Source organism: Monodelphis domestica, chromosome 4, assembly GCF_027887165.1.
Source record: "Monodelphis domestica isolate mMonDom1 chromosome 4, mMonDom1.pri, whole genome shotgun sequence".
Classification (NCBI taxonomy): Eukaryota; Metazoa; Chordata; class Mammalia; order Didelphimorphia; family Didelphidae; genus Monodelphis; species Monodelphis domestica.
The window spans coordinates 364847728-364871657 of record NC_077230.1 but is presented as its reverse complement, the minus strand read 5'-3'; the positions used below and the strand labels follow the sequence as shown (position 1 = coordinate 364871657).

The window sequence follows — 23930 nt, the reverse complement described above, 5'->3', positions numbered from 1 at the left end:
TTAATGGGATGACTTGAGAGGAGTTAGCCTTAGTAAGGAGTCAATCTATTTTATCATGTGATATGAGTGAAAGAGGAGTAGCAGATGCATATGAGTGATAGGAGATGAGAAAGAAGGGAGAAGAAAGATCAATTGTTTCTGTAAAATTTTAGCCAAGATTCTTAGCTGAAAGAGTTAGGAAAAGGGAACCATGGGAGATTTGAAGAGGAAAGAAAATTTCTGGAGCAACTGTTGTGGAGAATTGGAATAGTGAGTTGATAAGGGATGTATAGTAGGATTGCCTAGCAGCAGTGAAGGCCCAGTTAAGATTATGTAACAAATTTGTAGTGGGCCCAGTCAGAACAATTGTGTGAGTTTTTCTACCTTTGTTCAACTGCACATATATAGAAGCAAAGTTGACAAAAGGTGGGAGTGATCTAAGTTTAATGATAAGTTATCTTGGCAATAAATTGACTATAGATAGTGAGAGATAATGAGGAGTTGAGGATGAATTCTGGGTTTCAGGCCTGAGAGACTGAGAGTATTATATTGCCAGGAGCTGGTTCAGGAGAGAAGGCCTGAGAAAGAATTGAGATATTGCAATTAAAAATATCTCAAGAGACTGATTTTTGGGGGTAAGATTATAAGTTTGTTGATAATACCAAGTTTATTGGTTAGGCCAGCCTCATAGTCAATAAAGTGACATATGTCTCCATGGCTCTCTTGTGACCAGGGACAACCTGAGCTCGGTCAGGCAGCTTAATAAGTAAATTTTTAGGAGCCTATTATCCAGCCACTCCCTTGACAATCCCAAGATATCTTTCACTGGTGATAGCTCATTAAGAGGTGGTCCATCAACCTATCCACCTTGCCCCATTCCCACAGGGGGATGGGTCATTTACACAGGAAAAGAATCTTGTCCCCTTCATTGGGGAGCATTGCCTAGCCCTTACCATTCTTCTGGCTTGGAACCAATACATAGTATTGATTCCAAGGTGGAAGGTAAGTGTTTAAAAAAAAAAGGGCATTCCTTTGGGATTCCCAAGGACACAGAAAATACAAAAAGCAACAGAATTGATGGTATCTCTGATCCAAATCCCAGACACAAGAATAGATAGGAATTCTCCCTAATATACAGGAATTAATATAGTATATGAAAAATAAATTCTCACAGAGGGGTCAAGGGATTGTTGGTCACAAAGTAAATGAAGAGTCAGGTTATATAAGGGAAGACAAAAGAAAAGGTGAAAAGCCAATAAATTATGGTCTGATAAGGGGAACTTGGAGATTAAGACCAAGGATATACCCATCTTTGTGTTGGCACTTCAAAACATGGAGATGGCATTGTCTTAGAGGCCCAGCCAGGCACAAGAAACCCAAATTCATCTTTTCTGAACAGAATTAGCTTATTTTCATCCTTCTGGGCTTAATTTGCTATTTTAAGATTGTTATAGTAGCCCCATGTTACTGGTTACCATTTATGTTTGGTCATGGCAGCAGAAAGAAATTGAGCCACAGTTCCTCTGAAATATGAGAACTGAGGCTTCTCTGGCTCCTGGCCATATAGTAGTTTACAGGTTACAAACTGTTTTCATATCCATTTATGGCCCCAGAAGACACTCAGGAGAAAAGCTAGACACATGTTCTTATACTCATTTTACATATTAGGAAACTGAGTTCCAGAAAGTATAACAATAGTTCTCATTTCTGTGCTATGGTTTACAAAGCACTTTTCCCACTACAAGCCTGTGAAGACAATGTAAATAAATACTGTTTCTGTTAGCCCAAAGTCATCTATCTAGCAAGTACAGGAGGAAGGAGTCAGGTTCCTAGGATTTTTGAATTGAAAAGGATCTAAGAGACTAACCCTTCATTTTGAAAAAACTGTAAACTTAAACCCAAATCCACCTTTAAGCCAATCAAGTAACTTACACAAAGGCAGAGGGTCCTAGCTATAGCCAAAGCTTGAAGACATCTCAGAGAGCATCTTCTTCTTCAGCCTCCCATCTTACTGATAGGGAAACTAAGGCCCAAAGTAAATCAATGATTTACTTAAAGTTATACAGACTGAAACCTTCAGAGGTAGGACAAAGTCCCAGCTGCCCAAGCTCTCTCCTTTGTGCCCGGACAAACTCTCACACCAAGAGCTTGTTAGTAGGGAAGCCTGGACCCTCTGGTCACCTGGACCACAATCAGAGCTTCTTTCACAACACAAACTAAAGCTTCCTGACAATAACTCTATCTCAGCAGAATAATTTTCCTTCTCTAGAACCCCAAGCATTTTTGAATCCTGGGAAAAATACTCTTCTAAGTCACCATGCCCATACATTTCATACATTACTTAACTTTTCACACACATCTTGTCTACTCTGTTAGATTTGGAGACTTTGACCATTTCTTGTTTTTAGATGTCCCCAATCCTACCTGAATGCCTTGATGAGTAATTCTGGTCCTCAATTGCTTCATCTGGAAAATGGAAATAATAACCTCCAACTTGCTGCCAGAAGGAATGATCCCCTCTAGATATGAGATCTAAATGTATAACAGAACCTGTTTTCTTCTGGGCTCTGCTACTAATAAACTGTATGACCTTGGACAAGTCCTTTCCCTTCCTCTGTGCCAGTCTCTCACTATAGAATGAGGGTGCTGGACTAGATGACATTTAGTTCTTTCCATCTCTAACAGCCCTCTCACTTCTGACCTTCTGTCCTAAACCCCCTCCCAGCTTTGACCTTCTGTGTCCTAAATCTCCTTCCAACTCTGACTTTCTGTGCCCTAAGTGTCCTCTTATCTCTGACCTGTGTTCTAAACAATTTTCCACCTCTGACCTTCCTTCCTAGCTCTGACAATCTGGGTTCTAATGGCCCTCCCAGCTCTAACAATGCAAGTTCAAGTTATTCTTTTAACTGTCAATCTGTGTTCTGTGATACAAACCTACTCTTGGGGGAGAGTGTCTCAAGGATCCAGGAATTTGGGACCAATCCAGGCTTTACAGAGAAAAGGGTTTCCTCCCTCTAGGGTGGCTCTCACCACATCTACCCCATATCAACAAGTATTACTCTGATCAGAGCTTTCAGATAAAGGGTGCCTGAGAAATTCTGTGTCCTCACTACAATGCTGGGAGATTTGGATGGGAGGCTGGACTGGCTTATGGCAAAACCCCCTGCTTCTGCAGTCTGCCTCCAGACACAGCTCGAAGGACATAAGAATCTAATTGAGAAGAAAAGACCCATTTCACCAACTCAGCCCCAAGAGTCATAAACCCATCAGTAAGTATTTACTGAATAATACCTCAACTATGTCCTGGCTTCCAGAGCACCTCCACATACAATTATATCATCTGATCCTCCTGCAGAATAAATATTATTTTTTTAAACCCTTACCTTCTGTCTTGGAGTCACTACTGTGTATTGGCTCCAAGGCAGAAGAGTGGTAAGGGCTAGGCAATGGGGGTCAAGTGACTTGCCCAGGGTCACACAACTAGGAAGTGGCTGAGGCCAGATTTGAACCTAGGACCTCCCGTCTCTAGGCCTGGCTCTCAATCCACTGAGCCACCCAACTGCCCCCCAGAATAGGTATTATTATCCCCATTTTATAGATGAAGACAGACTCAGCGATGGAGTTACTCAGCCAAGTTAGTAATAGTGTCAGAACTCAGGCCCAGGCTTTCCAACCTTTGGTCCAATTTGTGAGTCACCCTACCTCTCAAAAGGGAGGACCTTTCTGGGAGTATACAACGCAATATAGGTTTTGCTTTGATCCCTGGAAATGTAAAAGTATGTCACTAGTGACCAATTGTACCCCAAAGAGTACTCTCAGACAGCCTCCTCCCTTCATCTTCCAGTAGGACCCAAGATCTGGCACAGGCTGTAAGCAGCACCCAAGAGCAAAGATGACTAATTAATCCTGAGGAGGAAGGAAGTTCTCTTGAAGTGGGAGAAAGGAGGGGTTGGAGCACAGAAACAGTTTAGCCAGCAGAGAGGAAAAGTAAGGCTATTTTCAACCCATTTAGAGTTTTTATATTTAGAGGTCACCCTTTCCGGGGCAACTGAGCTCCTTCCTATTCATCGGGGCCAAGTCCTGGCTGGACAAAAGGAATGTGTGTGCTGGGGCCGACCCCTTCTAACCCTCCCTGCACATTACTCCTCCTCCCTCTGCTCCACTGTCCCCATCCACGTGCCATTTCCTGCTGCCAGGGCTGGATCAGGGGCAGCTGCCTGACGGCCTGCTTCTGTGCACCTGTTCCATGGAGCCTTTAGGGTGGGGGAAGGAAAGAACAGAAAGTCCAAGTGGCCTGAACCCTACAGAGCCCCCCCATGGCATATCCCCAAAAAGCCAAAGAAGGCAAAATGGAAAAGAACACCCAGACCGTTGAAGCCTGAGACAGGCCAGGTGGAGACCTTGGGCTGTGGAAGAAGGCAAGAAGACACGATCAGTTTTGCAGCCCTCTCCAGAGCAGAGGCCACATTGTTGTGCAATCACTTTAATCATGTCCAACTGTTCGTGACCCCTTTTGGGGTTTTCTTGGCGAAGATAATGGAGTAGTTTTCCATTTCCTTCTCCAGTTCATTTTACAGATGAGGAACTTGCAGCAAATAAGGTTAAGTGACTTGCCCAGAGTCACATAGATAGGAAGTATCTGAGGCCAGATCTGAACTCAGCTCTTCCTGATTCCAGGCCCTTTGTGCCACCCAGCTGCTCCACCTGCAGTATAGCCCAGCAAAAGGGATCAGTGAACTGCTTCTGGATCCCAGCCCTGCTATTTACTACTTTTATGACGTTGGCCAGATCGGTCCGTTTCCTCTCACCTGGAATTCTCTTATTCCTCATCTCAGCCTCTTGGTTTCTCTGGCTTCCTTCAAGACCCAGTTAAATGACACCCTCCCCAGAATCCCCCTCAATGCTAGCGCTTCCCCTCTGTTGATTATCCCCAATTTATCCTTATATAACCTGTTTGCACATAACCATTTACATGTCGTCTTTCCCATTAGACTGTGAGCTCCTGGTGGGCAGGGATGGTCTTGTACCTTCCCTTGTTATCCCACCTTCCTCACCCTACACCCCTCCCCTTACGCACAGTGCCTGTCATAGGGGAGGTGTTTGATAAATATTTATTGACTGACTGCAAAATGAGGTGATTCCATTAGGTCTCTAAGAGCCATTTAAATTCTAAATCTTTCTATCCTAACATCTATGCCTCCTTAAGACCTACTCCCTGGCTACCTCAGCTAGCTGAAAAGGATCTCTACTTCATCATTCTCCTTATATTGCCCACTCTCTTGTGCTTTTATGATCTGTTTTGTATTGTGCTTGTTTGAGTGGGCAGCTAGGTAGCACAGCGGATAGAGTACTAGGTTTGGAATCAAGAAGACTCAACTCCGTGAATCTTTGAGTTCAAATTCAGTGTTAGACACTCGCAGTGTGACCCTGGGCAAGTCACTTCACCCTGCTTGCCTCAGTTTCCTCATCTGTAAAATGAGCTGGAGAGGGAAATGGCAAACTACTCCACTATCTCTGCCAAGAAAACCCCAAATGGGGTTGGACGTGGCTGGAAAACAACTGAACAGCACACTCTTTGAGCACACGTCTCCCTTCCCTACAAGACTGTAAGCTCCTTGAGGACAGGGACCGTCTTTTTGTGCAGAGCCCAGAGCTTTGGACATAACAGGTACACAATGTCAGTATACCACGTAGCCGGTATAGTAGAGTGAGTGCTGGGTTTGGTTCGGAGGACCCATCTTCACATCCTATCACTGTCACTACATACGTGCCCGTAAGCAAGTCACTTGGCTCCGGTTTCCTCTGTTTGCCTGTCGGGCAGTTAGACAAGACGACTTTTAAGGCCCCTTCCAGCTTGAGATCTGTGATCCTAAGTCAGAAGTCCTGAGGTCTAGCCCCGGCTCATGTGACCTCCACATGTGACCACCCTACCTTTGGGTGGCCCGCCAGGTCTGACCTGAGGTTCCTCAGCACTGACGTTCTGTGGTGCTCTGGGCTGGAAGATTCCTCCTCCCTCTGATGCTCTCTGTACATCTTCCATTCCTCCCTAGGGTCCCAGCCTTGCAATAACTGAGCCCTTTATCAGATGGTTTCAGCCTCCTTCAGTAAGCTGTGAATCTTTAGTTTCTTCTTCATTCCCTTTCCCCCCACAAGGACCAGGATCCAGGAATCCATTCCATTCTTCCATGCTTGCCTTCAGCCCAGGGTTCCCTCCTCTTCCCAGGGAAGAACCCCCTCCCTCTAAATGGTCAGGCTCTCCCCAGGAGGCCCAACCACAAGACAGTATCCAAACGTTCAGACCCTCCACTATTGACGCCTCCTTTCAGTTGAAAGAAAATGTAGACCATCTAGGCCAACCTCCTCATTTTACAAATAAGAAAACTGGTGTACAGACACGAGAAAGGATCTGCCCCTTGACCACATGAAAAGCCTCCCAGGCCAAATTTTCCTTCACCACAGGGCTCAGAATAAATTTAGCACCCTGATCGGAACCCCACTTGGGTCTCCAAAAGAAAAGAAGCAGAATTAGAGGCCAAGAGCCTCACAGAGGGACGGGGGAGGGGACTCTCTCCTGGGATCTGAATTTCTGTTCTTAATTGTCCCTGGAGCCAGTTTATCTAGAAGGTTATTTCCAGGATCAGTTTGTTGTCCCTTTATTTTGCAAACAGTCCCAGCAGAGCCTCCTCACCTCCCTCCCTTTCCCTCCCCTAAATGCTCAGGGGCTATTTATTTCTGGTGACAAGCCCCATCGTCCCCTGGTGGGGGTGTATCAAAGCTTTGGAGGGGACAGGGTGTCACTGGCAGCAGGCAGGCAGTCACCCAGCCTCCTAGGGCACAGGAGTAGGCTGGAGCATAAAAAGCTCCAACACCCCACCCCCAGCCACTGGCCTTTCTCCTTTTTAGACTTCTCTAAAAGTCCTAAGGGATCAAGGATCACCAGGCTCTCCCAGGGGCCCCAAAGGTCAACGCTATTTCTGGGCACTGGGGAAACAGAGGCAGTAGAGTCAGGATATTTTTGGTGTCTGGGATGGGGCCTGAGGGTAGGTTGGAGAGAGAAGGCGGGTCCCTTCGGGGCTGCCACTTCCCCACCCCCTCCACACACACACTCACACACACACACACTCACACACACACACACACACACACACACACACTCACACACACACACTCACACACACTCACTCACTCACTCACTCACTCACTCCTCCTGGAGCTCAGAACTTTTAAATCAAGAACTCTGGAAGGTCATAGATCCATCCCCAGGATCCTCCTTCCTGCTGTCACCACTCTGAGTCACAGGAATATGTCCTCCACCTCTCAAGTCACCTAAGGAGAATTCCATATTCCTCCTATGACCTTGGGGGAGTCCCTTTGCTCTCTCTACCTCTGAGTCGTCTTTTTGTTTTTGTTTTTTTCATGTAAAATGCCAAAGCTGGGAGGCCTCCTGATTCAGTGGAAAACCACTGACTGGGGTTCTAATAACCCCAAAGAGGACCTTAGACGAGGCTCCAGGGCTCAGTTTCCCCACTGTAGCAGAAGCTTACAGTAGATGGCCTCCGAGGTCTCCCCCTAAGCTAAGGCCCTCCTTCGCCCAGCTGCCGGATCTAGCTTGTGGTCACCGGGCACACTGGGCTAGGCACCCAGGAGACAGAGGGGACTTCCCTCCCACCCCAGGTAGGAGTTCCTAGAGGCTATCCTCAGATTCTTGGAGTAGGTGCTGGGAAGATTCTGGAGAGAGTCTGAGGACCCGGCCGAGAGGACAATGGGCAGGATTTGGAATCCTATTTCCTGGCTTCACACCCCAGTTCTGCCACACTTTGTCACTTGGGTGACCCTGGCGCCTCAGTTTCCTCGTCTGTAAAATGAAAAGTTTGGACCAGATCCGCTATATCAGTCCCTGTCGGCTCTAAATCCATTTTGTTCAAATCCTAGTCCTGCCACCTGGGCGACCAGCAAGTCACTTATACCCTCGGGGCCTCAGTTTTTCTGGCTGCAAACCGAAGAGATTCGGCTAAATTAAATAAGCTCCCTTTTGGGTCTGAAGCCCAATCCACACCTCATAATGCCTCCTCACCTTTAGCGGGAGAGGCTAATTCAAAATGCCTACTAAGTGCCCTGAGGGTCTTGGCCCGGGCCCAGGGCCTGAGGAGAACTCGGGCGGCCGAGAGGGCAGACTCGGTTTGGGGAAGGGGCTCGGGGAGGGACTGTGACCGAAGGGGCGGGGTCCCAGGTGGGGGTGGAGGGGAAGAGAAACCAGGAGGGGGGGTGGGTCCGAGAGGCACTGGGCCGAGTTGGGGGGAGGGGGGCTGGGGGCGGGGTCCGGGCTGGGCGGGCTCCCGCCCTCACTTCCTCCGGGAGGGGTTAGGGACGTTGTGCTCAGAGGCGCCCACACAGTCTCTGGACAGGAGTCGCCAGAGCCGCACGTCCGGCCCCGGCCCCCCAGGTAAGAGCCACCGCCCGGCGCACCGCGGCGAGCAGAAAGACTCGGCCCGCAGGGACCCTGCCCCCCGGCCTCGGCCCAGCTGCAGCTGCGCCCCCTCCTCCGCAACCCCATTTAGCCTCCTGGCTAGACCCTCCCCTTGAATTCGGCCCCCCCAGCCCACCCCTCCGACGTCCCAGGCTCCTCAGTCTCCTCCTGCTGAGGCCGTACTCCTCGGTTGGGACAGGAAGGTGTGGCGGCAGTTAGGGGCGCGGGGGGCGGAGAAGAGTTCCCGAGTGGGGTACAAAGGGTTAACGGCAGCTGTTTCTCCGCCTGTCCCCGGGCTTGCCTGCCTGTTTGCCCAGGGTCCCAGCTTCCGAGCGCCCCCAGAGCCCGGGAGACCGTGCAGAACCGAGTGCACAGTCAAAGCCCGGGATGGGAGTGAGCTCCCCGCTGCCGAAGAAACCCCACTGACATCTCCCCTTTCCCCGCCCTTTCCCTACGGCCGCTGTCTGTGCTCTCCCGCTGAGAACCGGCCGGCTGGCTTCTGATCCCGGCCAGGCACTCCCCTGGGAGACGGTGAGGGAGGGCGGGCGGGAGGGAGGCTCCCGCTGTCCCACTGGGTGTGGGACTGTCGTGGGGAGCCAAGTTGGAGAAGGAAAAGACAGAAACTCGGAGACACCAGGAGCCCGAGACACAACAGGCATTGGGAGACAAAGATGGTGGAGGCATCAGGGGAAGGGAAACAGCCACTCGGAGACTCGGGGGGAGACAGGCATACCTGGCTAGCCACAAACTTTAATCTTCCAGTCCAGATCTCCGTCCCCGGGCCTCAGCCGCGGGGGAGAAAGACTGAATGAGCCCGCGGTCCCTGGGCCCATGGATGGGAGCTCCATCCATTCATCCATCCTTCCATCCATCCCCTTCCCAAGCAGCTTTGTCCTTCCAGGCCCCCAGAGGGGAGGGGGGGGAGGGAAGAGGAGAATTTGGGTTTGGTGCCAGGCAGCTGGTAGAAGAGAGGGAGAGTTCAATTTCTCCCCTTGAGTATTCTGTCAACAAACCCACCAGCTCCCGGGATCTAGAGGAGAGAAAGGAGGTAGGAAGAGGAGGTTAGAGTAGATCTTTATTCACAGCTGGAAGGGGGGCAGGGCAGGCTCTCTGCTAGACCTGGGGAAGCAAAGGTCCTCATTTATTTATAGGCCTTCCAAACAGCAGTGTGGGGGCACAATGGGAAACTTGAACATTTAGGGAACTGGAGGTGTCTGCGCCCCAGTGGCAGAGAAGCCAAAGACCCTGACCCCTGACCATGTTCTCTGCCTTCTGGCCAGCTTGCTGGAAATCCCTCCTCTCCCCTGAGATCCCAGTTTTGGCCGCCTTTGTGGAGCCACTGCTCCCATAGGGCTCCGAGGTGATCTCCCAGGTGGGCCAGAAAGGATCGGGGGAGAGAAAAGGCAGGGCAACCCCCTAAGGAGTTTCTTTTTCCCCAGAGCCAAGCAGGCTGGAACAGAGGGAATACCTGGGCTCCCACTTGATCACCATGCCAGACAGACTGGTCTGGGAGCCCTCTCCACATTTTTGCCCCTAAAGAGGAGCTCCATTCTTTGGCTATAGAATACAACAATTCAATTCAATAAATATTTATTATCACATAACTACTATGTGCAAGGCACTAGGGTGTATTCAGAGAACATAGAGATGAAAATGACTACAGCTTCTGCCCCTATCCTGCTGGAGTTTACCGTCTGCTCTGGGGGATCTGACTCAGTGGGCACAAAACTAAGTCTTGTACTATGAAGAATGTGATAGGAGCAAAGGAGAGTTAGACCAAGGTCTATGAGAAATTTAAGAAGGAAGAGAACACAGAGGACACTCCCTCCTGGGGGGGGGGAGGGAAAGTTTGGACAAAAGCCTAGAAGGGGATGGAAGCTCTCAATTCTTTATTCCCCACCCCACCCCCCTGTACTGGGGAACTTTATAGGATGGCACAGTCCTTATGCCCACCCACTCCTGGACATAGAAAATCAATACCATAAGATACTGCCTCTATCCGTGCAGACAGGCTTCCAGAAGTTAAGAAGGGACTTAATGCTGTGTGACCCTGGGCAAGTCACTGAACCCCAAATGCCTTGCCCTTGCCACTTTTCTGCCTTAGAATTGATACCGTTATTAGGAAATAAGCAGGAGCAGGAGCTGCTGAAAAGGAAGAAGCAGGAAGGTTCCAGAATTCTAGGAGAGTGACAGAGTTGCTTTTCCTTGGGGACAGTATCATCTAGTTAGTTATTTCAATACTAAGACAGAAGGTAAGGGTTTTTAAAAAAAAAATTTCCTTTTGTTTGGAGGCCTGGTACCCTAAGAGGAAATCAAGAACACAGAAATGGGATTCTGGTGACTTCTTGTCCCCCCACCCCATTCCAGCCAGAGCTCAAGTTTGAAGAGAAGAGAGCTGCCCCCAAAAGAAATAGAGGGTGTATAGTAGTGGAGGTAGGGGTGGGAGAGGAGGAGGAAGAGAGGAGAATGACCTTGAGGGCCTTCAGATCTCAGAAGACTTGGCTGCTCTGGTTACACCTGAAAGACCAGACAGGCCTTATGGTGTGTAGTAGAGAGTTGACCCAGAAGTAGGGTAGACCTGAATTCAAGTCCTGCCACTGCCAGCTAAGGATAATAATGGCTAGAGTTGCTAGGACTAGCAAGGATCTCATAAGATCATCTTTGGGAAGTGCTTTATGAATGCCGGCTATTATTATTGTCTGATTTCCCCTTCCCATCTCGAGCCCAGGAGGGGAAACCCCTTGCCTCAGGAGCTGGAAGCCAGTCCAGGGAGGAAGGAAGGAAAGGGTCCTGAACACTCCCAGACGGATGTCCTGCCACACTCCCCACCTGCACTGACCCCTCTCACATGTAGAGTTGAATGGCCAAGCAGAGTTTCAGATGCTGGGCCAAAGGAAGCATGGGCTATTGATAGGAGGGAGGGACATGAGGGGCATAGAGGTCCAGACCAGAGGGGAGGCACATTCTGGAGAGCAGGAATGTCTCCCCCAGAATGCTCTAGGCTCTTCATGTATTCTTTCCCAGAAGGGGCTTCCCCTCTGTACAGAAGGGGAAGCTGAGACACTGGGCCACTGTCCCTGGATGTGAAAAAGGGGGAGCAGGTTTAGAGATCCTAATAAGAGCCCCCATATGGCCTGACAGGCTTGCTGATGGAGATTAGCCCCAGTCCCTACAGCAGAACTACAGACAGCCCATTTCTGGGAGGCCTCCCCAAGCTACTGTGACCTGAGCTCCTGAGCCCCAGGGAAGGAATGTCCTTGGGAAGGACCCCTGTGGCCAGAGCAGTCTGACGGGGAGTCCCTGTTCCCCAAGAACATCCTCGGGTTCCCAGAGGAACCTCAGGTCTCTCCTGATCTCTTTTCCCTAAAACCATTGGCCCTGTTGATGTTTCAGGTAGGGGACTCTGAGGCCACTTAGCCCAAACCCCTGCCTGGGCTTGTGTGAAAGGGAGAGTACCAGGGGACCCCACCAGGCTGGATGGAGCTCAGCTTATCAGAGGGAGGTCTATGGACAGAAAACCTCCATTGAGGGGAAGGAGAAGGAGCTCCTTTTTTTCTCCAATCTTGGGGGAACAGCTGGTCTCCTGTCCTGCCTGCAGGCCCCCTCTCCAAGGCTCTGTCCCCAAAGTGTGGCCCTCACTGTGGGGAGGAATGAGGGACAGCATTTAGGGAAGTGTGATGGGAAATGTGAGGGGGAGGGGAAGGTGCAAAGGCCAAAATGAGGGGAGCTGAAGGGGAAAGTGAGGGGAGGAGTAAGGACTAAATGAGTAACTAGAGTTGGGCTGGGGACTGGGCAGACGAATGTAATGGGAGGCCTGGAGGTAACCTGAGGAGGGATGAGGAGAGGTGTGAAGGGCAGCTGTCCAGGCTACTTTTTCCCTGTGGGATCAGAGACTTTGGACTCTATCCCTTTAACTTCCCCGGCTTTTCTCTGCCTCTGCCCCAGGGCCTTCCCATCTCCTCCTCCTCCTTCCTGCCCCTTCCTGTCCCACTCGGTTACCTTTCTCGGTCTCACCCCAGGCAGAGTTCCAGGTGCCCCAAGCGGGCCAGACTTGAGCTAGGGGCAAAGAGGCTGATGTCTATCTAGGAGGCTTTTGTCCTAGAGGCTTCTGAGAAGGGGGTTGGGGTAACCTGGGACCCCCTCTCCCCCCAACCTCTAGTTCCATTGACTTCAGCTCCTGCGTCTGCTGCAGAGGCAGCTGCGCTGATGACCTCACCCCACAAACACGCTTTGTTCCTGAGAAAATGGAAACTGTCTGAGGTTTGGGGGCCGGGTGTCTGCAGCAACAGCTCCTAGGGCTCCCCTCCTTCCGCCTCTCCCCCCCACCCCCAGCCCAGCCGGGAGCCAAGGGGAAGTAGGATTTAGATGTTGGAAGATAAGATAATCATAGCTCACATTTTATGTGGTTCTTTAACATTCACAAACAGCTTTCCTCTAGACAACTAGGAGGAAAGCAGAGCAGGTTACTACTGCCCCCATTTCACAGCTGAGAAAACTGAGGTTCAGAGTGATAAAATGATTTGTCTGAAGTCAAACCCAATTCTCCTGGAGCAAAGTCCAGGGCTTTTCCCACTCTTAATATATCATCTATGCCTCCCCCACTCCAAATGCAAATTCTTCTTTATCTGTCCCCCTTAAGAAAAGCAGGGAAAAGTAGAGAGCTGTATCATCCAGCACAGAGGTAGGGGGAGGAAGGAATGACCTTAGAGCCTTGGAAGGAGCAGTTCAGTCAGACCTCAAGTCTGAGGAATGCTTTGCCAGTCACATCTAGTGGCCAAATGAGATCAGGCATAGCTGGGGGTGTGGATAGTGAGTGACCCGTATGAGATAGATACTGTACATTTCATGTCTTCTCTCTCTCTCTCTCTCTCTCTCTCTCTCTCTCTCTCTCTCTCTCTCTCTCTCTCTCTCTCTCTCTCTCTCTCTCTCTCTCTCTCTCTCTCCCTCCCTCCCTCTGCCTCTCCCTCTCCTTTTCCCTTTCTCTCCCTATGCCTCTTCTCCCTCTTTTTTTTTCCATTTTTCCATTTGCTAGTGAATTTTGACATCTGGCCATCTGTGCTCCCCACAGATGCTTGCATGTGTTTGACACCAAGACTGCCAGTGTTCATGCTGTGGGAAAACAAATGGACTTGAGTGGCTGGAGGCATAGGGAGTGAAAGGGAAAGAGGCAGGCTAGGAGAAAGGGCTGGGAACTCAGAGGCTTCTGGAAGCCTTACTTTACTGTTTCCCCTCTACTTTTGAGAATCTTCCCACCTTGAATTCTCATCCTTAGGCTTCATTCTGCTTGCTGACACCTCCTCCCATCTTCAGCAAATCAATCAACACATATTAATTGAACCCCTGCCTCGGGTCAGGCACTTTGAACTAGGTGTTAGAGATTTAGAGAAGAAAATGAAATAATTCCTGCCTTCAAGGAGTTGACATTCCACTAGATCCCTGGGGTCTTCGAATTTATTCTTGAAAAATATTTTGATAAGCATATTATAACATAATCATTTTCCTTTGCTTTCTGTATATTTTATGCATTTAAAAATGAGATTCTGAGAAGGGGTCCCTAGGCTTCCAAAGTGCTCCAGGGGTCCATGACACAGAGGTTAAGACCCCCTGCACTAGAGGGATATAACACATTCACAGATAAGTAAACATAAGAAATAGACAAAATAAATATACAGTAAAATAGCAGGGTACTAATAGTGGGAGAGAGGTAAGGGGAGGCAACTTATGACATCTCCCCATTTTTCCTCTGGGGATGGACCATGAGGAGCTAGTGCATTTCCCTCATCACCACTCCATAATTGTCCAGCTGCTAGTGTCCTCCCTCCAGAAATTCCTTTCTACTTACTTTGTATATTATTATTAGCAGGATTATATAAGACCTGGGGTCACCCATAATCACTTATAGGTCACCGATCAGCCTGCTACTTGTGTAGTACTTCACTCCAAGCTCTAAGGTAATCTAGGAGTATATTTATTTCCTTATTAATTATTATTTATTTATTAATTATATATAATTATAAAATAATTAATTATAATTTAAAAATAAAAAACATTTAATATAGCTACCAATAAATAAACTCAGGACCCAACCTCAACTCATCAAATGTCACTTATTTAATAAACTATAGAAATCTTTCCTGAATCATATACTCCTATATCTTTATCTATTAAGTCCCTTAATTTCCTAAGATTAAATATGTTTGTGAATGATCATAGACAGGGTCACCTCTAGCCATCACTGTTACTGTAGATTACTTCTCCTTACTTCTGGAAACACAGTTCCACCATTCAGTTCACTCAGTATCCCAAATAAAGTCACTTCTTAGGAAATCTTACCATCCTCTCTGAAAGACAAAGACTTAAACTATACCATAAAGAAAGAAGGTCTCTCTGTTCTCTTTTCTGTCTTCTTTAACTACTCTCATGCCCCCTCTGAATTTGGGAACCCTCTCCCAACACAGTTAGCATTTTAAATTAATTTTAACTAAAATTTTCAATCTACAACAATCCATTTGACTTTTAAAGCTATATTAACTATAATCTCTATGGGAAGAGTTTTTGGAACAGGTACTGTTACATTTATATATGAGCATTTTGTTTCCATGCCTAGAATGTGAGTGCCTGGGGGACAGAGATGATTTCACATTTGTCTTCAGATCCTCCTCACCTAGCCTGGTCCTTAGCACAGAGGAGGTACTTAAATCCTTGGTGATTGACCATAGGATCCTAGATTTAGAACTAGAAGGAAACTTGGAGACTATTAGTCTTACTTATCCTCTGACTTCCCCCTTTGCAAACTTTCAAGTACTATATAAATGCTAGCTATTATTATTTCATTGATGAGGAAATTGAAGGCTTCAGAAATGAATTAACTGGCCCAAGGTCAAACAAGTAGGATTAGAGGTGGGATTTGAACCCTAAGCCTCTGCCTCCAAATCCAATATCCTTTCTAAATCCCCCATACTATTCCCGTTTCCTTATCTCTGATTCCTAGGCTGTGTTCTCAGTGTCACCCACCCTGGCCTGTCCCCTCAGATTGAAGTCTCTCCTTGGACTGTCCACAGCCTTGGGCACCAGAATCATAGCTTTCTCCCAGAATAATGAGGTCTCCTTGGTGCCCTCTGAGAGCCTGGGAAAGGGGCAAAATTTTGCATCAGATCTTCCAGGGGAAGCCAAGACATTTGGTAAGATAGGGCAGAGAGGAAGCCTGACTTATGTTGCTCTGCCCCCTTACCCAGATCTGTCACCAGGGAAGGAAAGCTTGATGATGGGGGAAATTAGTGGGGAGGGGAGGGGGGGAGTTAGTGGAAGGAACTCTTCAGAGCTAGAGCTAGGACAGGAAGTGACTCACTGGTGGGGGAGGGGGGGTTCATCCTTCCATCAAGCTCTGTTAGGACCCAAATTAGGAAGCAGTCTCTTCTTCCTGACCCGTCTTCCCTGGGGATTCAAAGGGTGGGGGTATCAGTCCATAGAAGATGGGGAGCCCTCCATATACCAACTATGTATGTCCATATCTCCCAGGAGCCTTAAGGCACCCAACCTTTTATCCCTTCTTTTTCAGGACTAGAGTTGAAGTGGAGCCTTGCCTTAGGATATTAAAGGCAATTTTCCCCCATTCTTTACTCAATTCCGGTCAATTCTGGTTTCCCTCTTCCAGAGTTTTCTGACTTCTGGTTCCCCTACTTGGGCTGGACTAATTTCCCCCACTTAGCTCCAGAACTAGGAAAAGACTAGGCAAGTTTTGAACATTATGGCACTTGGGATATACCACGTGAGAAATTCCTACAGAACAAAGTGAAATGTTCTGGCATTAAAAATCTGGGTAGCTTTGACAGATTACCTTAAAAAGTAGTTCTCTTGTTGAACCACCTTGAATGTTGTACCCACCTTGCCTACCCCTAAGCCATTCAATCCTAGCTTGACCCTCCTCCCCACTTGTCTTGATTTCATTGAGGAGATCTGAAGGATCCAGGTTCCTCCTCCTGGATGTTTCTCCCATTGCACCTGAGTAACCCAGGCAATAATTCCTAATTCTTTTGTGATCTCTTTCTTCAGGGCCCTCAACACCACCATGAGTGAGGCCTTCGACTGTGCCAAGTGTGGAGAGTCCCTGTATGGTCGGAAATACATCCAGGCAGAGGGTGGTCCCCATTGTGTTCCCTGCTATGATGGCACCTTTGCCAACACATGTGCCGAATGCAAGGAGCTTATTGGACATGACTCTCGGGTGAGGATGGGCACCAGCTGCCAAGCTGGCTTTGGTTTCTAGATTCTTAGGTTCCATCTTAGACTTAGTCTGGGCTTCCTGTTTCCTCATCTGAGCATGGGAAAAGGACTTGGTTCCATCCACAAGAGTGTCCAGAGGACATGTGTCCTTGGGAATGGTGAGGCGTGTGGGTTCACCCTAAACCCAAATATGATATTCCTTTTCCTCCATCCCAACATAGGAACTGTTCTATGAAGATCGCCACTACCACGAAGGCTGCTTCCGCTGCTGCCGCTGTGAGAAGTCCCTAGCAGATGAGCCCTTTACTTGCCAGGACAACGAGCTCTTGTGTAATGAGTGTTACTGCAGCGCCTTCTCTTCTCAATGTTCAGCCTGTGGGGAGACCGTCATGCCTGGTATGGGCATGGGGACCCCCAGGAACCTTTGATGGGGAGGGTGGGCCAAGGGCCAGTGTGTTGGGTATGAAGGAGCGGTGGAGTCCCTGAAGGAAGGGAGCCTTGACTCCTTCTCCCTCCTAACCAGGGTCTCGGAAGCTAGAGTACGGGGGTCAGACCTGGCATGAACACTGCTTCCTCTGCAGCGGCTGTGAGCAGCCTTTAGGCTCCAGATCCTTTGTGCCCGACAAGGGCGCTCATTACTGTGTGCCCTGCTATGAAAGCAAATTTGCCCCTCGATGTGCCCGCTGCAGCAAGGTAAGATCAGGGGAATGGGCTGGTAGGGGAGCACATGAAGAGATGGAAGATGGAGGTCAGGGCTCTCAACCCCTGGGATGGGTATCTAAAATATCTAGCCCCTTCCTACATCAGCTTCTCAAGGCTTTACTCTGTCTTCCAAGAGGAACGAAAGACGATAGGGTAGAGTTCCCTTTACTCTAAACAATATCCACAATCCAATTTCATGCTCCTTGTCCCTGCCCCCCCCCATTGTATCTCCTGTCTGTTCCCAAACTGATATCTCCTGGGCCCCTCCACTCATAGTGTCCTGTCCACCGACTGTGTCCCTGTCCCCCACTAGACACTAACACAGGGTGGAGTGACTTACCGTGACCAGCCCTGGCACCGGGAGTGCCTGGTCTGCACCGGATGCCAAACCCCCCTGGCTGGCCAACAGTTCACATCCCGGGATGATGACCCCTACTGTGTGAATTGCTTTGGGGAGCTCTATGCACCGAAATGTAGCAGCTGCAAGCGGCCCATCACAGGTGAGGATTTGGCACCTGTTGGGGAGGGGGATCACTGTGGTAGGGGTTGGATGGGAGGTACGCTCCCCCCCCCCCAAGTAATGAGAACCCATCATACTGTGGCTGGAGGAGTGGAAGGAGCCTTCTGGGAAGGGGAGGTGAGTATCGAGGGATCTGACCTCACCTTTTCCATTTCCCCTACTCCCTGCAGGACTTGGCGGGGGCAAGTATGTGTCATTTGAGGACCGTCACTGGCACCACAGCTGTTTCTCCTGTGCCCGCTGCTCAACCTCCCTCGTGGGCCAGGGATTCATACCTGATGGAGATCAAGTTCTTTGCCAAGGATGCAGCCAAGCTGATCTCTGAGGGAGCCTCCCCGGCTGGGGATCTCCCAGGATACTCCCATCTCAAAACTGGGGTCTCCTATAAACCCAAATGTCCCCTTGGCTGTCTCATCCCCAACCCAGGGTGCCCCCATTCCCACAGCTCCCCAAACCCAGATCAGGAGGTAGTGAGGTGCCTGTTGCTGGAAGTCTTCAAGCAGAGGCTGGAAGATCATCTTATTCAGGATGTTGTCAAGCAATCTTCCTGCTCAGGCAGGGATTGGACTTAATGACCTCTGAGGTCCCTTCTAGCTCTAGGAGTCTGTGGAACCCGAGACCCTCACCCAGGACCTCCTACCCTGCCTGAATTCTAACCTGCCAGTCTCTAACCAAAGGTCCTTAAACATGAGACCACTCCTGCCCCCAACAAACCCAGGACCTGGGGCCTCAGAACCCAAAGAGTTTCTTCCTCTCTGAGGGCCCCAAGCCCAGGCCCTATCAACAGAGACCTGACACAGCTCCTCCCTGCCCTTATCTGTCTGAGGCTGCCTTGACTGAGAACTGAAGGGGGGAGGAATTGGGGATCAAGTAGAGAAGGATGACCAGGGCCTTAATTAGGGGCAGGGGAGTAAGGGGGAAGGGGGAACCTTTCATCCTCCCTCCCCTTTCTTGCTTCTTGCAATAAAAGTGTGGTGAAATTGTGGTGGTTCTGTTTTCAGGGGAGCAGAGTGGGGCTTCCTCCCTAAGCCTAGATTCCTCTTTTTGCCCAAGGACTTCTCTCTTCAAAGGGCACAAGTGCTAAACACGCCTATTTGGCAGGAGTCTACAGAGAATTGTGGCCTTTGCTGCAGAAGGGTGCCCAGGGAAAGTGATCCCACCCTTTTCCCTCTTCCAGGACACACATACCATTCCCCACTTTTCCCAGGGCCTGACCTTGTGCTATAGCTTTATCCTTTAATCTTCTGTCCTCTGTGGGGATGGAGAACAAGGGCAAAAATAAAAACCACTCCATTCCTAGGGGTTTGAACTTGCAGAGGCCTTCTCTTACATCATTAGCCCTGTGGAAGTGTCATTTCCATTTTAGAGATGAGGAAACTGAGGTTCAGGGGCAGATTTCTGGAATCACACATTAAGTGACCATCAGGGAGATGCTTCTATTGGAGGCATCCTGATTCTTCCCCTATATTAGACCTCTTGTAATAGAGTATGTTGAGGTGTTACAATTGTAACCCTGGTTGGTACTTTAGTATCCCCAGGGGCTAGCACCATGACCGGAATGCAGTTGGTGCTCCATAAATGCTTGCTGACTTCGGTTTCTGGAGCTCTTTACAGAGGCAAGCATGTAGGACAGTGGATAGAGCCTGGGCTTGGAACTGGACGGCTTGAGTTCTCATCTGGCCTCAGACATTTATTAGCTGCATATACCTGGGGCAAGTCTCTGATTCTGTCCCATTTTCCTCATCTGTAAAGTTAGTACAATATTAGCACTTACCTCCAAGGGAGGGAAGATTTGTAAAGTTCTTTTCCAACCTTACAGGGCTCATTATTATAAGAATCCCACTTATCCTTACAAGAGCCCTGTGAAGTAGATAATGGAAGTAGAATTACCCCCATTTTAGAGATGAGGAAACTGATCCAATCCAGAGGTATATTCGCCATTGCTGCTGGACCGCCCCTCATTGTCCCCTAGAAACACTTCTCTGCAAACCCACCCTCTGCTTTCCCCTCCTCGATCTCCCCTTAAAAAGCCCCCTAAAAGGGAAGAACTATAGAGAGGAGGGGCTCCTTTTCTTGCCGCTGCCTGTCCCTGGAACCCCAGAATTGCTCCCTGCCCCCCAACACTTTCCCGTGATGAGTAGAAGTGGAGGAGAGGGGGGTGGCCAGGCTCCCCCCTCGCCCCCCGGGGATTTGCTCTTGACTGCACGTTTTTAGCCAAAAAAGGCAAAGGAGCAGCTGCATGAGGCAGGAACATCTGGATCCGATTCCCGGCATGAATGGGTCACGGCTCCGCCTCCCCCCGCCCCCAACACGGGTGATTCATGGACGGGTTTGGGGGAGGGAGGAGGACTGCCCCCAAAAATAGGGGGACTAGGGGAGGTCGGCGTCTGAATGACTACGCGCCCCGAATGCAGTCTTCACTCCTTCGTTTGCCTCCTCACCCCACCTCTCCGCCATTCTCTCTCCCTCCCTCTGCCTCTTTTCAGTCAGCCCCCCCCCCCCCCAAACCCACAGTCCCTCTGTAACGTGACTGCAGTCAGACCGCAGGAAACTTCCTAAGCCGGAGTCTAGCCCCTTGGCCCGCTCCGGGTATCCTATTCCTCTCTCTCCTTCCCAAGGGCCTCCAGACACATAGATGCACACGCCTAAGGTCCATCCAGCCCAGAGCCGAGGATCTCTCTCCTCTCCCCACCCACTTCAGGCACTGGGCAATTTGGGCAGCCGAGAGGGCGCTGTAAAGCACAACAGTAGCCTTCTAACCGAGCCTCCGCCTCCGCAGCCTCCACCCTCTAATTCAGCGTTCTGACGCTGCCAGATTAATCTCTAAGCATACATGAATCACGTCACTAGCTAAGATAATGCCGGAGGCTAAAAACTCTGGCAGATAAAACATCGGTGCTGGAAGGGACTTTAGAGGCCATTTGGTCCATCCCTTCCTTTTATGAACTGAAGAAACTGAGGCCAGGAAAGGGGGAGCCACTTTTTCACGGTGACCTCAAAACTAGGAGGCCGAACCCTCCTATTCTCTCCCGAAACCTGGATGACTCCCCAACGACAAGAGTCGGTAGAAATTCCATTTATGGCCCTCCTCAATTGAATTCCAATTTAACAGTCCAGCTTTATCTCCTGCTACTCCCTTTCCTGAACTCTGAGGCGACTGTGTCCCTCTGTCATCTTGTCCTCTCCAAGTCCCCGTGCCCCGCCCCCCATGGAATCCCACTACCCGACCCCTATCTGCTCCCATCCTTCCCTTCCTGTAAACCCGGGCTCTGGTCCCCCCTCCTCCCTAGCACGAAAGCCTTCCCAGACTCCCCAGGTGAAAGTGATCTCTTCCCTTCTCACATTTTCCACTCCTCAGGATTCTCCTTTGCACTTACCTCACTGTTCCCTGTATCAGAGCTATTTGTGTACAAGCCCTTCCCTGAATTAGAGGCATTATGGTGGAGTGAACAGAACACTGGATTTGGAGTTTGCCCCTTGGCTTTTGTGGCAGCTTACCGTGGGATTGTGGGCAAATCCCTTCCCCTCTAGGTCTCAGTTTTCTCATTACTACTCTCCATCAGACAATGGGGCCTTATGTAGTATCTATCTTTGTAACCCCAGGAGCACAGAGGCACTTAATAAACGTTTATATAGTAGCTGGAGGGGTGGAAGTTGATCAGGTTTTACCATTTACTTTATTTATTTTGCATTTAATTCTAATCTTTTTCACAATTGCATATAAACAAAAATTAACTTTTTTTAAAAACGGAGTTCAATGTTCTCTCCCTCACACCCTTCCCTTCCCAGGATTCTATTTAGAGGCAGCTAGAGGGCACAGTGGACAGAGAGCTGATCGGGAAGCCAGTCTATCTGGCCTCAAATACTTACTGACTGTGTGACCTTGGATAAGTTATTTAACTTCTTGGCCTCAGTTCCCTAACTGTAAAATGCTAATAATAATAGCACCTGTCTCCCATGGTGGTGAGGATAAAAGGGGGAAAAAATTATAAAACACTTAACATGGTGCCTGGAACATAATAGGTACTGTATGAATGCAATCTATCATGATTAATTGACTTTTAGTTGCTCATTGGATGAAATTAGAGAAAATAAGAGGCAGGTAACAGAGAAAACCAAGTGTTAAAGTCTGAAACAAAGCTCAAGAACCCATCTACACAACTGCAGGCTCTCTTCAGCCAGGGGCACACTCTCCGGGCTACACAAATTCAGTTCCTGGAAAGAGTAGGATCAATCCTTTTTTAAAAATTAATTTATTTCTTTAGAATACTTTTCCATGGTTCCATTGGGCTCAATCTTAAAGCTACTGAGACTCACAGTAGAGGATATATTCTTCTAGACAGGAGAGACCTTAAAGGAATCCTCACCAAATTCACTGCAGAGAGTGGCATCACAGGTGAACAAACTGCTCCTTGGCTCCATTGGCCTAGATCCTTGTAGACTGTGATATCTCAGCAGACCAGTCAATCTATTCCTGGGCTCAGTCAAACATCACTCCTAAAGGCTGGCTCCTCACTGGATTTAACTAGGACTTGCTCCTGATTCCAAAAATCTCTGTTAACAATTTGATTTGTCTGAGGGGACAACTTGTACCTTCTCTAACTAACCTGGTAGAAACCTGGTCTATTCCCTCTTCATATACTTATTCATCTAAGATTAGGAAAGAAGAAACACAACAAAAACAGGAGCCATAGATTTAGGGACACATAGCCTGAGAATATAAGACCACCCCTTCTCTCTACAGAGATCCATAGCAGTTCTAACTCACTGGAAAGCTGCCAGGAAATAAAAAATGGGAGATCATTAGATTGAACCTTTTTGTAAGTACCCTCAGTTCTGATTCAATCTCTCCATTATCATTTCTTCCATCTTTTTAACTAACTTGAAAACTTTTCAACATAATCCAAAAAGCTTCTGGATTGGTTTGGCAGTAAGTAGGAGTTATTGTTTATAATCCATGTAACCAAAGGCAAATCTTTCCATATCTGAAGGACTAGGGGGAAAAGTCAGAGAAATGTGAGAAATCTTTTATGAAATGATGCCAAATGAAGTTAGTAGAATCATAAAGAAAAATGCAATGATCATCTTATTAATGGAAAAGAAAATAACACTAAGAAGAAAGTCTAACCCTAATAAATTATTGATGCCTATCCTGGTCCCAGAGAACATACAATGAAACAACCCCCTTTCTAGTATGTTATATACCAATGCAATCAAACTCAAAACTCCAGAGTGGGGTCAAAACCAGATTAAAATGTAATTTGGGAAATATTGAATAAAATAAATAAAAATGCAATACAACACAGATAATATAAATTTGTGGTTTTCTAAGTCAATATGTGGCTCACCGGAATCAGATTCTATTTCAGTTTGACACCACTGTTGTAAACAGTTGTGATAAACATGGAGAATACCATGTCAATTAGTTGTACTTAACTGTTTCCATGTTAAAAGAGAAATTTCAATGGGAGTGGGTCTAGGGCTATATCTAGAAATGACAAAAGCCATCAATGAAAAAAAATTCTACTTTGATGTTACATCTTGGCCTGGAGGTGACCTTGAGTTCTCAATTATGAATGAGGTATAAATTCTGACAAGTTCTATGTAGCATGTTAGAAAAACTAATGGGGCTGACTTTTCTTCCAGGAACCACCTACCTAAGAATAGAGTTTCACTACTAGTAGGCTGGCCATCTGACAATAAATCCTTTGGTCATGGTAACCCAAAACTTACTTTAAAAATGTAAAAATAATTTTAGAAAATGTTGCTCATTTGTTATGTCCTTGCATAGATGATTCTTATTTTAGTCACCTCCTAGCCATAATGTAAGACTCTTCCCCTCCTGCTCTCCTAATGGGGGGTGCAGTTATTTAGGGTCCTCCCTACTCTTAAGCATAGTCTGGGCCATTGGCTATTAGGCTAATCTGTGTGTTATAGAGTAGGGAGAGAATGTGCTTTTTGTGATTTGGAAGCCCAATGATAGAGAGGAAAAAAAGGCCCTAAATTAAGAAGTCAAAGGATTTAAATTCAAAGTCTCAT

At 48.2% G+C, this 23930-nt stretch overlaps 1 protein-coding gene across 2 annotated transcripts; it reads left to right on the top strand.

The window, feature by feature from the left end:
* Positions 1-8265: 8265 nt before the first annotated feature.
* FHL3 (four and a half LIM domains 3) lies at positions 8266-18871 on the top strand. Of its 2 annotated transcripts, none has more exons than XM_007492826.3 (6): positions 8266-8422; positions 16499-16670; positions 16891-17065; positions 17193-17362; positions 17685-17871; positions 18062-18871. In XM_007492826.3, the coding sequence occupies exons 2-6, from the start codon at positions 16515-16517 to the stop codon at positions 18214-18216; spliced, it is 843 nt and encodes a 280-aa protein (XP_007492888.1). In that variant the 5' UTR covers positions 8266-8422; positions 16499-16514; the 3' UTR covers positions 18217-18871. The 2 variants fall into 2 exon arrangements, with proteins under 2 accessions (XP_007492888.1, XP_001380993.1); XM_001380956.4 differs by lacking the exon at positions 8266-8422 and adding an exon at positions 15464-15627.
* Positions 18872-23930: the final 5059 nt, after the last annotated feature.

Excerpts from the sequence above, each read along its gene's own strand:
- FHL3 (XM_007492826.3), top strand. The coding sequence starts at position 16,515 with ATGAGTGAGGCCTTCGACTGTGCCAAGTGTGGAGAGTCCCTGTATGGT. Across the intron at positions 17,363-17,684 it reads GATGTGCCCGCTGCAGCAAG|ACACTAACACAGGGTGGAGT; the intron begins GTAAGATCAGGG and ends GTCCCCCACTAG. Across the intron at positions 17,872-18,061 it reads CTGCAAGCGGCCCATCACAG|GACTTGGCGGGGGCAAGTAT; the intron begins GTGAGGATTTGG and ends TACTCCCTGCAG.